Genomic DNA, 16,497 nt, shown 5'->3' on the forward strand with positions numbered 1-16,497 from the left:
GAAAACTCACAGAGTTATACCCGCAACTTCTGAGCCACAAGCCAACCATTCTTATAAACTTTGTCGGCTTCAATAACCCTTTGGTTTGGAATGTCAGCTCAAGACTAACTCAGGACTGTTACTACAAATCAGATAAAGGTAGAAATGAGGGTGCTTGAGGGTCTTGCTACTGTTGTGGGATAGATACCGACATAAGATCGACAACACTAGGAGTGGTGCATCCTTGGCTATCCTGGATTAAATTAAATTATTTGTTAGTCGTTTGTGAAAGTATGTCTGACATTTGAATAACTTGAAAAAGCTAAAGCAGCAGCTAATTGTAGTGTTGTGAAACCATCATTGAGAACAGCGCTTCACTCCGGATAACAGACTGAGAAGTTCCCAAGAGCAGATGTCAGAAAGGAAGTGATGAGCTTGGATTCAGGAAACATTTTGAAACACTTCGTCCTCTAAGCTGAGCTGCCTTTCTTACTTAAATGTACAGCACGTCACCTGGTCGTTTGCAGGATGTCATTTACAAACTGATCACATTTTCTACTTTGAACATGAATCAGCATTAATTTGGCTGCGCTACAAAGAAAGTGAAATAGTAAACGTCCCTGGTTTCCTCTTGGAATTGGAAAACAGTTTAGCGGCAGAAGGTTCGGGAAATGCCAATTGATTACACATAAACCTCGTCCCATTTTTTAGGATACATTCTCTTTAAAAATACCCAGAAATAATCCAGTTGAGAAGTAGGAAGAGAACAAACGCACACACATATATTGATCACGCAGATGCAGCCAATTTACTCTGGTTGGTAAAACTTGTTTTCCCCCTGAAGGAGGAAAAGGAAGTGTGTGGCGAGTGCATCTGTTTATTATGTGCCACCCTGGAGTTTTCTCTTCCTACATTAGATGCTTCAGAGCTAACCATCGGTCCATCTGGATGACACATGCAGCACAGACACAGAAGGCCGTTTATGCCTTCTAACTAATCATTTTATGTTCTCCAGGAGCTGATGGCCAACATGTGAACGCTGGCAGAGGGAGCATCCATCAGATTATCACCAACGACCTTAGACACATAAAAACACACCAGCGTTCCTTCTCCTCCATCCTTCAGCACAATGTTCCAGTCAGCAGATCTAATTCCCCCCTTTCATGTTTCCTGTTTCCTCACTGTGCTCCTCTGCCATATATGCATGTGTCTTTCCCAACATTTTCTTGCAAGACACTGCTTTAAATTTCTGCCTGCGTTGCGTCCTCCCTCCCTCACGGGAGACCAGGGACTCCATCGGCGAGAGTGCTTTAATGATGTCACTGAAACAAACGAGCCGTTCAGTATGTGGGACACTGATGTCTGCGAGCAGAGGTTTGAAAGCCGCAGACTAGTTCTGTAAGACACACACACACAATGTCTCGCACACCTTTTTGTTCTCAACCTTCAAGCAGGTCTATTTCAGTGCTTTGCTTTCACACACACACACACACACACACACACACACACACACACACACACACACACACACACACACACACACACACACACACACACACACACACACACACACACACACACACACACACACACACACACACACACACACACACACACACACACACACACACACACACACACACACACACACACAAAAAGAGAGGGTTGTGTCCTGCTACCATCAGCACTTTCTCCCATGTCCTCGCCAGACTGTCCCAGTCTCCTCTGATGTCCTTAATGACTCTCACACTCCGCCGTCTACTCCCTGCCTCCCTAAAGCTCCACACTATTTCACACTGTCTCTTCAGCCTCTATTCCAGTATTTGCCTCTGATGTCAAGGCTCTCTTCTTGATCCCCCTTACACCGAGGTGCAATCCATCAGAGTCTACTTTCTGCACACAGACAGCTACAGCTGTATACCTCTTAGGATTATATTGGAGGGCTTCCCCATCTATAGTTTTACAAGACAATGTTACTTTTGATGTAGCAAGTATTTTGGTCTGCGACCAAAAGGAGATCAAAGTTAATAAAGACAAAACTGGGTAAAGAAAATCCGAATTTTCTATGATGAAGTTCTGTAAAAAGAAAATGTAGAGAGCTCGAGTTTGCTAGGACCAGGAAGTGAAGTGAATCAAAAAAATTCTGACACTTCCTTTTTCATGTACACAGGATACCAAGTACTCTTTTTAAATGTGAGAGAACATTAGATCTGATGCTTTGGATTGGATGCTTTCTTCCTACTTTAACAATATCATTATTATACATTATTATACATTTTATTATATTAGGCATAACATAGTTGACAAAGAGAAATTCTTCCTTGCAAAGTCTGAGAACGCTTTTAACAGCTGGGTTAAGCAGGGAGAAAGAACTATTGGGGTTTCCCTTCAAGATAGTCTATATTAATGTTGTATACAAAAGTGGGTGTGGGAAGTTTTCATTTTACACATGACAAAATAGATCTTAAAAAGTACATGTAAGAAATGTGGCAAATATACAATCATTTAGGCTCTACATCAGCAGCAGCATCACTCAAAAAATCAAAACAATTGAGTTTTGATCACTCGGAAAGATTTGAGGGGCCTTCTTGGGAGGGGGTCTGGATTGTTCTTTGGCAGGTAAGGGGAGAAAAATCTCAAGGGAAGAACAAAAATAACAATTAAATGTTGATTTGCAGATAAGCACTTCAACGCTCAAACAAACAATAATTATATTCTCTTATAAGAGAACAAGAAACAAATATACTGTGGAGGAATATGTGAGTGGAATGAAAAGTTGTGATTTTATTACATAATTAAATCTGAGTGTAGCAATTTGTGTGAACGATCACAGTTTGTGACGTTAAAGCCATTTGAGAAGGTGCAACTTGCTTGGAATGATTTTTATAGATTATCACTTTTTGATTATTTCTTTCTACTAAACCTTATAGTAATTCCTTTAATGTAAAAGCAGAATATTTTCCCATTTTAACAAATATTTATTTTTGTTGAAGATATTGAGTAGTTTAACTTGTACTTTCTATTACTATTTAACTTGAGTTTTGTATCGAAAAAAACTCAAGTTACACATTTCAAAGGACTTTGTAACTAAATGACGTCTTCTACTCACTGTGGTTCCACATTCAAACACAACAAAGGCAGTCTAGTTAAAAATACATTTGTTGTATTATTTGGATTTTACCCAAACAACGTGAACATACTGACATACTGATGTTTTTCTCCAGCATTTATTCTACAAGTTGTTTGTGTGTGTTGTATTCTAATGTTTGAGAAAAATTATTATTTTTCAGCCCCAGGTTTTAATCCCCAAATGGACCGTCATCTCCTCTTTTGTAATGTGGTGCCAGAAACACAAGGTCCGTTTCAAGCCAATTTGTCTGTCTTGGACATTAACATTCTCACCCACAACAACACAAGGTTATATCCTGATAAACTCCACATTCACACAGTTTTATTAATGCACCAAATCCCTGAAAAATGATCCGAGTGCTGTTGAGTCTGATGCCTTGTGTGAAACCATTTATCAGAACAGAATAACGCTGATGTGTGAAGTTGTTTCCTTAAAAAGGCTCTTGAGGTCACATGTTTGAGCTGCCATGAAATTGTTCAAAGTTATAATACATCAGACATGAACAATAGAACATATCAAAATGTTGCCAGCTGCCAGGAATTCCTATGAAAGGACAGCTGTAACGCACTAGAATAGATTAGCTGTGTAGATCAAGGCTAGATGCGACCCTTAAAACTATTTGAACGCAGCTCCTTACCTTTGAATAGTGAATGTGTTATTGTTGCATTATTAATACTGTAGTTTCAACAATCTGCAGTGACATCTATTGTACATCAGCAGATCAGAATTATTTTGAAAAAAAAATTGGTTGCTTGATCAAGATTGTGTGGATGGGAATATAGTTGTTGTTTTTAAGAAAACGTGACTAAAACTTTGGTGACATTTAATATCTTTAGCTTCTACAGCTGCTGCGTCTCACTTGCAGATATATGGATGTTTTTTATATTCAAACCACAACATTTATTATTTTAATTGTGATTAAATGGATTCATTCTGTTGTACAATTTGTATACAAAATCTTGATTTCCTTTCTTAACCAATATCAATCAGTGTCTCTGGGCATGTCACCTGACTTTACCCCTTACCCGCACCACTGTCTATATGCCGCAGACATTAAATGTGGATAAGACGCAGGTCACCCTCACTCTCGCAAATAAACCTGGAACAAGTCAGTCTATTGACCCCAATTCCATGGGAGCGTGCCTTGTAATTTTTACAGCCAGTTTCCCTCCACCGACGCTCGTAATGGATGGTCTGGCCGTGAGGGAGCAGGGACACCTGGCTGCTGAGCCTCAGTCAGCAGAGCTATCCTGACAGCCCAGATGAATGCCGGCTCATCAGCACACACACCTTCTTGCACAGACTCACACTGTGAAGACAGAACTGTAACAAACTACTGTATATTACCTGCTGGCAATTTGCTTACACTTGCAACTAGCATATTTCATAGACCCTTTTTCCAAAAATAAATAAACATCATCATCATCTCAGTGCGTTAAAAATCCGTTTGAATATATTAGTATTTCATTTGAAGTATTGCTTGATGTCATTGAAGTTAAAAAAAATTCAATAGAATAAATATTTATCTCGAAGTGAGTAATTTTCTTTATAACAATACGAATACAGCTCCTAAATTACTTCCGTGTTAAATCAATGGATAGGAAATTAATTTTTTTTTCTGAACCCTACAGGTAGATTTCTTATCCAGATGGGTTTCTTCCCGCATTTTAGTTAACCAACCTTAATTTAATATTCATCCCTGCGGCTCTTAAGGGTGTTTCAACCTCTACAGACATACCAACATTAAATTAGTCCACATTATTAGTTTGGTTAACAAGTTTATGTTCCCTGACATATCTAAAATGTAAATTTAATTAAATACAAAATTAATAATTGAAAAAGAAGAAAAGGATTTGGTAAAAAAAACAGGTGACAAATACATTCAACAATTCATATGAGGTGGCCAGTAAACAGAGAAAATAATGTTGGAATCAACCATTAGACTATCATTAGATCGTGACCTTTCACACCCGTATTCATTTCATTCTTTTTTTATTTTTAGAGAATAACAAACATAAACATGTTAACATGCAAGATTTAACCAAAGCCTACTTTCCAATCCTTACTCACCGACAGTTGGATTTTGAATACTTGATAGTTGTATTAATATTGCCATAGGGTTGCAATTAAGACACAGTCTTATTACTTTGCCTGTTTTACTTAACACACTGAGAAGGGTTACTTTTTATGTCATTAAGGGATTTCTCAAGCCTAGCTACAGCAACAACACAGTTCAAAGACACAAGACCAAATGTTTGCTCAGGGACATGCCAGATGACCACCTTTTGGTGCTGATCAAGTTTGAATTTCGGGGAAATCTAACAATGTCATCAATTTCACATTCTGTGATGCAGGAATCTCACATTCTGTGTTGCTAATTTAGTCATAGTTCTCTGTCAACAGTTGAACATTGCCTCATCATTTCCTCTTTTCTGAAGACTTACACAATGACCCACCAACAGGAAAGCTTACGTAATGCCCACCGTGATGATCTAGTCTAAACATGGAAGGGTGACTTCCAGAATTAAATGAACATTGAAAGTAATGTGGAACCAGAAGGATCTTTAGTATGTTTGGAAGTTAAGGCACATTTGAGTGATACATGACCAACATGTTTTTACTGATGAGGATGATAAGGAGAGGTCAGGCTGAGCGTGGTAGAAGAAACAAAGAGCTACTGGCTTGTTAGACTCCTAAAGCAGCATTTCAAAAGAACAAAGGTTCACCATCTAGTAGGCTTTAACCATGAGGACACTGTATCACACTCATAAACCCGAATCAACTATTTCATGAAGCGTCATTAACATACAACTTATTATACGGAGTTGGCATCATAATCTTGGGAAAAAGGGAGTAGTCCACTGATCTCAAATGAGGACCGGGTCAAACTTTGACCCTTTCGGCTGGTAGCCAGCCAGTAGAAAGAGTACATACTGAAACAACTCCACAAACATTTGCCTTCTTATGTTGCTGTATCTTTTTTATTCTTCCAAATGTACTATACATATGAAATTTGATAAAGCAAATTACTATTATTCAATTAAACAAAACACTCCATTCACGAGTACACGTTCTACTGTTGGATTGTGTTTTGCGTGTGAGTCACCCACCTCGTTCCCATACATCATGAGGTGGTGTGTGGTGATAAGGGCTTTGAAGACCACCACCCAGCTGGAGTTGGCTGTGCGCTCGAACAGTGTGTCGGCCAGCTGGGGAATATTCACGTTCATCTCATTAGTGCAGTGGATCAAATCTGCAAGATAAGAGATGACACGAGAGCAAGAGATTTAGAAGAACATTTCAAGAGTTTATTAGACACAGACCAAGATAAGTGCATTCAAGTTAACATATCAAACCTTTCACTGCAGTGGTATGTTCACTATTGAAAAAGACAACAGAAGTAGCCTTGAAGCGGAATTATGCAACAATTCTCAGATGTTCAAAAAGCCTTTAAGCAATCTTGAATTGTGTAGCTTACAACTCTATTTAACTTAAGACGAAAGGGATTACTTGTGAATATGGAGTAAACTAATTAAAAATAGGTAGGGATGGCAGATGCCACAGCTGGTTTTTCTCCTGGAGCTAAAACACATGTAAAAGACACGGTATTCCTTAGACTGCAGTATAGAGTGTAATGCAGAATAAACTTGGGTAATTTCTGAGAACAGTACGGATGATAAACACAAACTCTATAGATATGCATCTATTCCAGATATACGATTCTGAAAATGAAGGAAGATACAGAATGTGGGAAATTTGATTTGTGAAGAACAACATTTTATAGAAATATTTAAAGACATATTTCAAAGATTATATTTGCATTACAAAAATGAACTATGTATTTTCCTAAAACAGCATGAGACAGTTATAGTAATTAAATATATAAGAAATCATGGAGCATTCGATTATTTTAAAGATTTATGAGTGAGTATTGTTGAGAAATAAAAGGCTTTACAGTCTTACCACTTGGCAACTCTCTATGACAAGCTTTTGTCATCACATTTGACCTTAACACGAGAGTCTACAATAGGAGAAGAAGTACAGCCTAATCTCCTTTCAAATTATTCACAGGCCTCCAACCTTGACTACAAAAACGTTTTTTTCATCCAGACCTTAAGTTTGAGATCACTATTGGTGGTTTGAAAAAAATCCCTCTTTTGTATTGTCTCCAAGTTTCACTATTTCTCTCTGGAAAATTTCAAATGATTTATTTTACTTCTCGCCACAATCCAGAGTCCTATAAGCAAAATCATGCACAAGATTAAACACACTCTAGTTGTTTGTGAGTTTTCTTTTTTAGATATTATTCAAGGTTAGTCAAAATAGTGAGAAGTTAAGTTTGGCCATGTCTTTTGTGGTCTTTCCTACTATTTTCACTGCATCATTGCCATCATTTTTTCACTTTTGATCCACGGAAAACTTGGAAGTGATGCAGCAGGTATCCATGTTCAACCAAAACTTAGATGGCATTAGCGCCCATCAAGACCCATTACCCTGTAGTGGATTCAATTTTCGACTTCAAGCTGAAAGACCTCAGTCAAAACTAAAAGCTTAGCACCTCGCCGCTACATCGACTTAAAAGGATTTAGTTAAACCTTCTCGTTTTGGATTCAGCACATCAACTCACAACATGCAAAAGATCTCCAAAATCAATACAGACATTCAAATCTGATGTAGGCCATCTATCAACAATTCCCATCCATCCCCTCCCCCCATGCATTTCTTTCAATCTTCCGTCTTCATCCCTTCATCCACCTCCTCTCAGTCCTTTGTTCTTCTCCACAGGACATTACGGGCTGCCAGCTCACACACCTGGTAACTACGGAAACGGTCTTCTCATTAGACTTGAGACGGGACTGTAACAGTACAAATTCCAGTCGGGAGACTTCATCACGCTAATCACATGCACACGCTTAAATATGTGCAGACACCTTTATTCACTCGGCACATTATCTCGCTCAGTACACTGCTCTTCCTACACTTGATCATTCCCGATCGTTCCATCAATGTGACATCACTCCCACTTCTCTCTTGAAACACACACAAACAGCAAATGGTGCAATTTCAAGCCAATACTTATGATTATGACGTAATCTGACACTTGGGTGGACATTCATTATTGGAGTCAACCTCTACTTCACCAGTCCATTATTAGGCAGCCACCAATTGTAAGCATTTTAATGGAGAGATGTCATAGCTAAACAAAAAGTAAGGGGAATTCAATGGACTCATCAATGTTTAAACGTTAAAAAAAAATTCACATAAATTGTTCATATAAAATATGATTTTTAGTGAAAAGCAAATATTTTTCAGAAAAATAAAAACATTACATGAGGATGTCGAAAGCATAGGATTATGCATTACAGTATAACTCACTGTTTGTAATAAATATTAACACAAATAAATGAAGTAGACGGTTTTAGTTCGTAATTACAACTAGTTGGAAGTGAAAATATTGACATTAATATGAAATATTAAATAAATTGCAATATTTCAGAGTCTTTAAAATACATTTAATGTTCAAATTTGCACAATTGTAAAGAACGAAATTCCTAGTTTGTGTAAACAAACAATAACCTCGATAGAGATAGGACAACGATATATCGTTCAGCCCCAAATCTAGTCTCCTAAAAACAATTATCTTGTGCATCATCACTGAAGGCATCAGGTCACATCGTGGCAACTCCAACTTTCTCCTCTTTTAATTGACATTGATATTGGCTTTGCTGAATTGCACAAGTTCCAACTGAAGATAACCCTTGATGACGATTCCAATCAATGTTCTCGCCCTCATGACCTTCCTCATGTGTAAAAGGAATAGATGCACTATGAATGTTGCATATCATTACACTAACATCCTCCTTTCTCTCCCTCTGCAGTTCATTTAACCTTGTGTTTCCCCCTGCATGATGGTTCCATAGATAATAGCAGCCAATTCATATTGCAGGTATTAAGAGCGACTGGTGACTCAGTTAATTAGTTGTCTCTTCAAATGCCACAGTCTGTCCACTCAATCTCATTTAATTCTGACTCTGCCTTTTTTTATTTGCCGTCCTTCTTCTGTCTGTCCACAGAGCCTGCTCTTTAAAACAGCTCATGTTTTTTCATTAGGTCTGGCATGGAGTCAGAACTAAAAGAAGCACTGATTGGGTCTGTGGGGACGCTCATGCATGTGTGTGTGTGCTAGTGATAATGCAAAGAGCACGTAGATTCTCACTTATTCAGGAAGTGCTGGTTCGCTACAAATGTGCCAAAAGGAAGAAGTAAGCAAGCATGACACCCAAGAGTAAAACTGCAAAAAGGAAAACCTAATGAAGGTGTAAAACATTTAAAACTGGAAAAAAATAGCTGGGAGAAAACCAAAACAACATATTTTTCCCCAACCAATTTGCAGAACACAACTTGTTCTTCTACATGTTTGTTTCCTTCTGCGATTCATTTTCAAAATGTTCACCAAAATAAATGACAAAAGTAATTTCAAATATATTTTTCTGCAAAGCAAGATATTTGACAGATCACATAAACAATACCCACTGAGAGATGCTGGCCACCATGCTGTGACCCATTATTTGTTTGACAGCTATGCTTCCATTTTGACCCCATTAATTAGTGTTGGCACATTACGAACCATTTGAAGTTAATAAAAAGAAAACCACAACACTGTTCGATGTCAAAAGTCAATACAACAGGCAAAAGTACTAAAAGGTTACAACAGGAATGTGAGTGCGATGGAGGGCTATAATTTGTCTGTTTCCTTTTAGTTCTGACATGTCTTTTTCAAGTTAAAAGTAGGTACTGCTGGTATATTTATACATGAAACAGTCTTAAAAGGTAATTAGATTGTGTTGGTAAACAATACAAATGTGAAAAATTGATTCGAAAGATATTCATTAAAAGCAATAATAAAGTAATAATGAACGAAATGTGTACTTAAAAGTGTGTTGACCAAGAGGAGAATGTTTCTCCTATGAAGCAATACAACTTCTCACAGTTGTGCTCTTTTAAAGGGAAGTGTTTGATAGAGCAGGAAGTATGACACCACAGTTTAAAGTAGAGTCGCTATACATGTACCAGAAATAAACCTTTCTAGGTGAATACGATACCATTCTTCTCAGCAGTCTGCTCTGTCGCTCTCAGATCAGAGCTCCATTGTTACTGGTCGTCGTCGGACATTAGTGGCCTTTGACTGAACCACAATAGACCAGTGACTTCCTGGTACCAAGAGACCAGAGTGAGCAGTGCAAAAATGCCATGTTTGGCATGTGATGAGAAGCTTGCCAAAAGATATAGCAAAACAACACAATCAATCCAAACTTATTTTCAATTAATTTGGATTCTTTTTTTTTCCTTGTACAATAAAAAAGGAACCAAATAGAAGACCAACTGAACTACTCAATCTGTTATAATAAAGGGATACATAAATGGGAAAAAAAAGGCTTGTTGATAAAAAGTATTACAGGAAAAGTCTAATGCCTAAATTTACCATATTATAAATTACTTGGGGCATTAAATTATATTGACTATACACTATGTTTTACCTTTAAGTAAGTAAGTAATTTGTATTTATATAGCGCTTGACAAGTGTTATAATATGGGAAGATATTAGTACATCTTAGGATGATGTGGTGTATTTCGGTCCAAAAATGATTTTCAATATTGAAAAACAACTGACATTTATGCATAAAAAACTTCTGTGGTTGTCCATTAAAACACCACAGTTACGAGCATCACCCATAACATGGTGATTGAGATTTTAAAACAGAGGGTTGAAAGTTGAAAAGACTACAGAGCATAATTCACTATCATAAAAAAAACAACCGATAAGGAGGAGGGGAAAGTGTCTAGCCTGTGACTCAGGGGATGAGAGTTGTTGATGAAAAGCTATTAAACCATGCAGGTAACATAGATGACAAGAGTGTGACTATAACCTTGACTTTGAATTATTATTCCGTCAGGAATGAATAAAAACGTGTTTTGTACTTTTTCCCAAGAGTCAAAGAATCTTATAGCAGACTTAATTTTAACTTTAATGTATTAAGTAATGCATGAGTGAACATTAAGGTAAGGTAAGGTAAGGTAAAACTTTATTGATCCCTCAGGAGGTCTCCTTTGGGAAATTGTTTAATTAATTTATTTATTTAATTATGTATGTTTCCTGGCCCATTGTTTTCTTCCGATCTCGTTCACCCTCGTCTCTCTATAGGTAAACATGGGTGTAGGTGTACATCACATAAATTACTGAAATACATGAAATCGTAATGATCGAGTTTTAGAAAAGACATAAATACATGGACAGTGTATACGATCACAGATAAAAATGTAGTACGTTTTCTTAGGGGTGTGTTGCTATACAATACCTTTGGTTTCGATTACAACTAAAGGGTATATAACATTTCCAAAAATGATATCAGAAAAATGCTTTTTTGCTATGCAGTAAAGTTTTAAGTAGGACCTGATAACTACAACTAATGTCCCTGAACACCACACAAGAACAAGGATATTTAATGACTGCAGTTAATTGACTTGTTCATTAGCACTCTAGGCAATACAGATACTGCTTTGAGCCTTACACAAGCTAAACATATTTCACAGTTGTGCTAAGACATGATTAAAACTCTTGGTGTTATGTTCTTTTGAAAATAGATCCTACTTTTGTCTGAGCTGTGGTTTTCAAAGGACATTTTCCTAATATAAAAAACCTTGGTTATAGAATCATTAAGGTGCATTGCCATGAATAATATAGATTTGACACTCATTGCTGCACATGTCCCCTTTGTGTCTAGAGATGTGCAATCATTATGGTGTGTAGTACTATACAAATCAAGCTTGCTAGAAATTGACAATCCTCCATTTCAAATGTGAACGGTAACTAGGTAACAGAGGGAAAACCCTCCAGGTTACCCAACAGACATAAAGAGACAGACAAAGGAGGCAGCAGAAGGAGTGCAGCTTCAGTCTGCTGAAGATTAACACTCCGCAGTATCAGCACCTCGTCTGGCGTATACCACTAATTTCTGTGTCCTCGCTGTCTGTCTTCTTGTAGAGCGGGTTTGCCTCAAAAGAGGATTCCACCACTACATGGCCCTCCCTCGCACTAGCGCTCATAAATCCTGCTGATATGGGAGCGCGCACACAAAATTAAGACTTTAATTTCTTTTTTTTACATCATTAATATTTCTGAATCTAAATTCTGTTGAATACTGAAGAATAGACCCAGCACAGCAAATGAAATAAGCTGATAGTAAAATGGAGATAAACTGGCGTTAGTTAAACACAATCGTGCAGTGCGTTAGAGAAAAATGAAATAGGAAGTTTGCGTAAAAATGTGTAAAGCGCATTTTTTACCTAATTTCTTGGCCCTTATGTGCACTTAATATCCTATCAGCCTCATCTTACGTATTACTTCCTGTTGTATTTACTGACTTTAAACTGATTTTGTGTGGTACACGCAGCGGATCTGCAGTACAACTCCTCAGTACAACAAATATGCGCAGCTCTTCTATCCTAATGGAGGTTTTCTAAAGAACAGGAACTGATGATTATGCTGTATCCAAAGATGGTGAGTCGACCATGTTGGAAGTAAGTAAGTAAGTAAGTAAGTAATTTTTATTTGTATAGCGCTTTTCCAGACCAGGGTCACATGGCGCTTAAACAATATTCAATAAAGTATATATTTTAAAGATCAAGATAAAACTGATAACAGGGGCAAACGACATGTTTAACTATGTTTTTAAATTAAGTAAAAGTGAAAAAAGTGTTTAAACTACTTCAGCTCTTCTGACACAATCAATCACAATCAAATGACAATTCATAATCATACTAAATAATTAATACATTTATAGTTATAGGCCCTAAAATACTGGTACTGAAATTTAAGAAAAAGAAATGTAAATTGAATGAGAGTGAATGCATGCAATAAATAGACGAATAAAGTTGTTAAGTCGTTGAAACGTTACAACATACTTAATGAAAAAAGACGAGTACAGAACATTTAGGAGACAGAGGGGATAGAAAGTTTCATCAGAGGTTGGTCTATAAATAGAAACGCTCTGCTTCCCTAGCTTTAATTCCCGCTTGGGGTCTTAAACAAGAATAGTTTATTCCCCGTCTCAGTTTCTTTTGCACACAGAGAAATAAAAAAAATAAAAAAATGAGACGCTCATCATCTCCTGCCATTTTCATGGAAGAGTCGGGAAATCTTGTCAACCGAATAGGCCTGAAGTCTCTGCGAGCGCCTGTCTCTGCGAGGGATGTTTTATCAGCGGAAAAAAGAACTTTGTGACGCGGATACAAGACGACTGGCAGGCAGACACGCGTACAGCCACACAGGTAGAGTATGTGAAGAAAAACAAGCTGTTGAACCAGTCAAAGAAAGAAGGGCTAAAAATATCACGCCATCAGAATGAGAGAGAAACAGAAGCACTGAATGTTCCCAAACACGCTCTCACATATGACACACACTCTCTTCCTCACTCTCACACACACACACACACCAGCACAGACAAAGCTGGTTTCAAACTACCATTGCTTGATAAACTAAATGTGGCGGAAAATGAGTTTTAGTGGTCCCTCCAGTTAGTTGAGTGCAGCTCATTGGATTAGTTTGGGTGAAGGAACAATGAGTGTTCTTTTGAAGAGGACGTTTAACCCTGAATTTGGCTCCATTTCATTTGAAGAATGAAGGATAAAAAGGCTTCAAACTAAAATTATGGACAAAGACATTTTACTTTTCAATTTCTGCATTTTTTCTTTGACCTCAATCTGCAGCAGAAGTGAGTCGCAGATAACCAGACAAAGAGTTAGGAGTTCCTGTAAACCATGACACCAACATTTGAGTGAAAAAACACACAATTGTAAAAATGATCAGGAAACTTCTTAATTCATAATAGCCACGCATATTTTATGAATATAGAAGGACTGTTTATAAGTCATCGCTCAGCCATATTTATTGGCTCCTCTGCAGTTATCTTTCAGTTGGGATGGTGAGTCACCAAGTAAGTCAATTAATGGATGAGCAGTCAGGCAGTAAAATAAGATGCTTGTGGCAAAAATAATTAGTTGACCCAGTTACTTCTCCGTTAATGAATGAATGAATACATTCCCAAGAAATAATTAAAGCAGTGCAGCAGAAAATCAACTACTTAGCTGAAGGTCCATGCCGACCACGTTTCAGGGTTTTCAGTAATGTAGCAAATATTTAATGTGATCAAAATGATGCAAAGTAAGTAACATTTTAATCCACATTTATGCATTTAAAAAAAAAAAAAAAAAAAAAAAAAGGTAGTTTAAAAAACCTTTGACAAATCAATCATAAAGTAAGCTTCACAATAGACACTTGAGTATTGGTTAGCTTGTTTGTATTGGACTTAATACACACTTACTATAGAGCTCTCAAGGGACGCTCTTAAACACAACCCACACACACTTTATTCTCTGTGTGCACTACTCCCTTGGGCTTGGATCAGACATAGACCATCAGGAGTAAGCATTTTTTCCCTGCCTTGTAGTCTAAACTGGGCCTATCTTGGCTCTGCAGCCAAGGAGGGGCCGTCCGGCTGTTTAGATAGCATTAGGCTCACCTCAGATCACTTGAGAACAGAGGCGGCCACTCATGCTAACCAGCTACACCCTGCCGCACCTATCAGGACTGGAATCAATGCTATACAAAGAGCAGGAAGTGAGCAGGGACTTTTGTGGCCTTAAATGTCCTGAACGTTTCATTTCCCTGCATACTTTGGCGAAGTGGCTGTAAGAGGAAAGGAATGCTTTAATAATGACAGAGTCAACATTTATGTAGATAACAAAACTTTCTCAGAATATAATTGAAAAATGTAACAGTAGATTTTTTGGCCTTAAAATGTTAACTCCAAAAATGAAACCAAAGTAAAGCGAGATATCGATTTAGGTTCACATTTATCAGTGTTGTAATCTGTGCTTGATGGGGGAAAGTTTAGTGACTTAGTTCATTGAGCCTCATGTAGCTCATGATTTTAACAGTATTTTTGTCATGTGGTGGTGCCATTAAACCTTGCACCGCAAATATAATATATACATTAGAAAGATAACTTAATTTTGACTAAAATGTTGTTGTTTAACTGAAATGTTATTTAAATTTTTAATATTACATTTTAAAAGCCAATTAAAAAAGGACCTTTTTTACCAACTTCAGCTTACTTTAAAATTGTTATGCAATTATTTATAAATATATATACACTGGATTTTATTTGCGGGTGAGAAAGGGGCCTGGAGTGGAATCCTCCCAAAGCTAAAAACTCAAGAATTGTACATTGTGTAAACAAATGGTATTTTTTATTTAAATTAGGCTTAGAAAATTGGTAATGTTCAGGAAACACTGTCAAAGTAAAGGTGTCAGTATTGGTACTAGTATTGAAAATAATTGATCGATACCAATCCCTACTTCATTAGGTTTAATTCCATGATACCGTATCAATATTGAACAGCGCGGTATCGATTTATTTTTTAATTTAGAAGCAAATATTCAATCAATTTTGGTTGCATTTATTTTCTTGTGAAATACAAAAAAAGATCCGCTTTAATCCAGTAGGACGATTTTAAGCATGTAGAAGCTTTGTGCGTTTACTATGCTACAGCGATAGTTTTCCTAAATAATACATTATTTAAATTAAATCCAATAAACCCTTGTTCCTACAGTATGGCAATATATTGAAATGCATCATATTGTTTCACCTATATCGTGAGATGTTATATGTAATGTGTTGCCAGATTCTTGCCTATACACACCCCTAGTCACACACATGTCCTCTAAGACATCACACTAACAAAGTCACTCTACCACCTGAAGTCAAGGGAGTCCAGTCTCACAGTCAATCGCAGATGTTGGAGGTCCCACCTCTAGCATCACATCAATTTGTCATGCAAGTCTAACCCAGTTTTATAGTAGTGCTGGAAATGGTCCAGTGTAGCAGGGTGTCCTGGGAAAATATGGGCCAGCAGTTCAGTCAGCTGGCAAAAACAATGTTGCATGTTGGATGAAGGAACTGGAAGCCGTGTTGATGTTGGGCAAGACATAGAAAGCAATGACCTTTAAGTATTTGAAGAAAATAATATTTATTTATAGTTTGAACTCAATTCTTTCAATTTTTTATTCCGATTATAAAAGCTGCAATTCAATAAAGATCAATCCAAATTAGATTGATAAGTAATAGGAGATCTCCAGAGGGATAAATACATTCTTTCTAATAGAGATATTACACACATGTTTATTTATTTCATATTTAAGAATAACTTTACCTCGGACATTAATTGTGAAACTGTGTAGACTATTATTGACCATCACTCAGGCTGCGCCTCTTCAGCTTGTTCAAGAAACAGAGCACAGTGATAAAGATGTTAAAGTTGTTACACAA

The 16,497-nt window shown here is 37.1% G+C and overlaps 1 protein-coding gene across 3 annotated transcripts in view; it reads right to left on the reverse strand.

Moving 5' to 3' along the window:
• LOC148082833 (phosphatidylinositol-binding clathrin assembly protein) overlaps positions 1-16,497 on the reverse strand; it is a 65,479-nt gene that overhangs the window by 42,409 nt on the left and 6,573 nt on the right. For all 3 annotated transcript variants that reach the window (XM_087790097.1, XM_087790096.1, XM_087790095.1), the window contains exon 2: positions 6,220-6,362. In XM_087790097.1, the coding sequence (XP_087646223.1) occupies positions 6,220-6,362 (143 nt within the window). The remainder of the gene's footprint in view (positions 1-6,219; positions 6,363-16,497) is intronic.

This window comes from Callionymus lyra, chromosome 4 (genome assembly GCF_982586985.1).
Source record: "Callionymus lyra chromosome 4, fCalLyr1.hap1.1, whole genome shotgun sequence".
In the NCBI taxonomy this organism is placed as follows: Eukaryota; Metazoa; Chordata; class Actinopteri; order Syngnathiformes; family Callionymidae; genus Callionymus; species Callionymus lyra.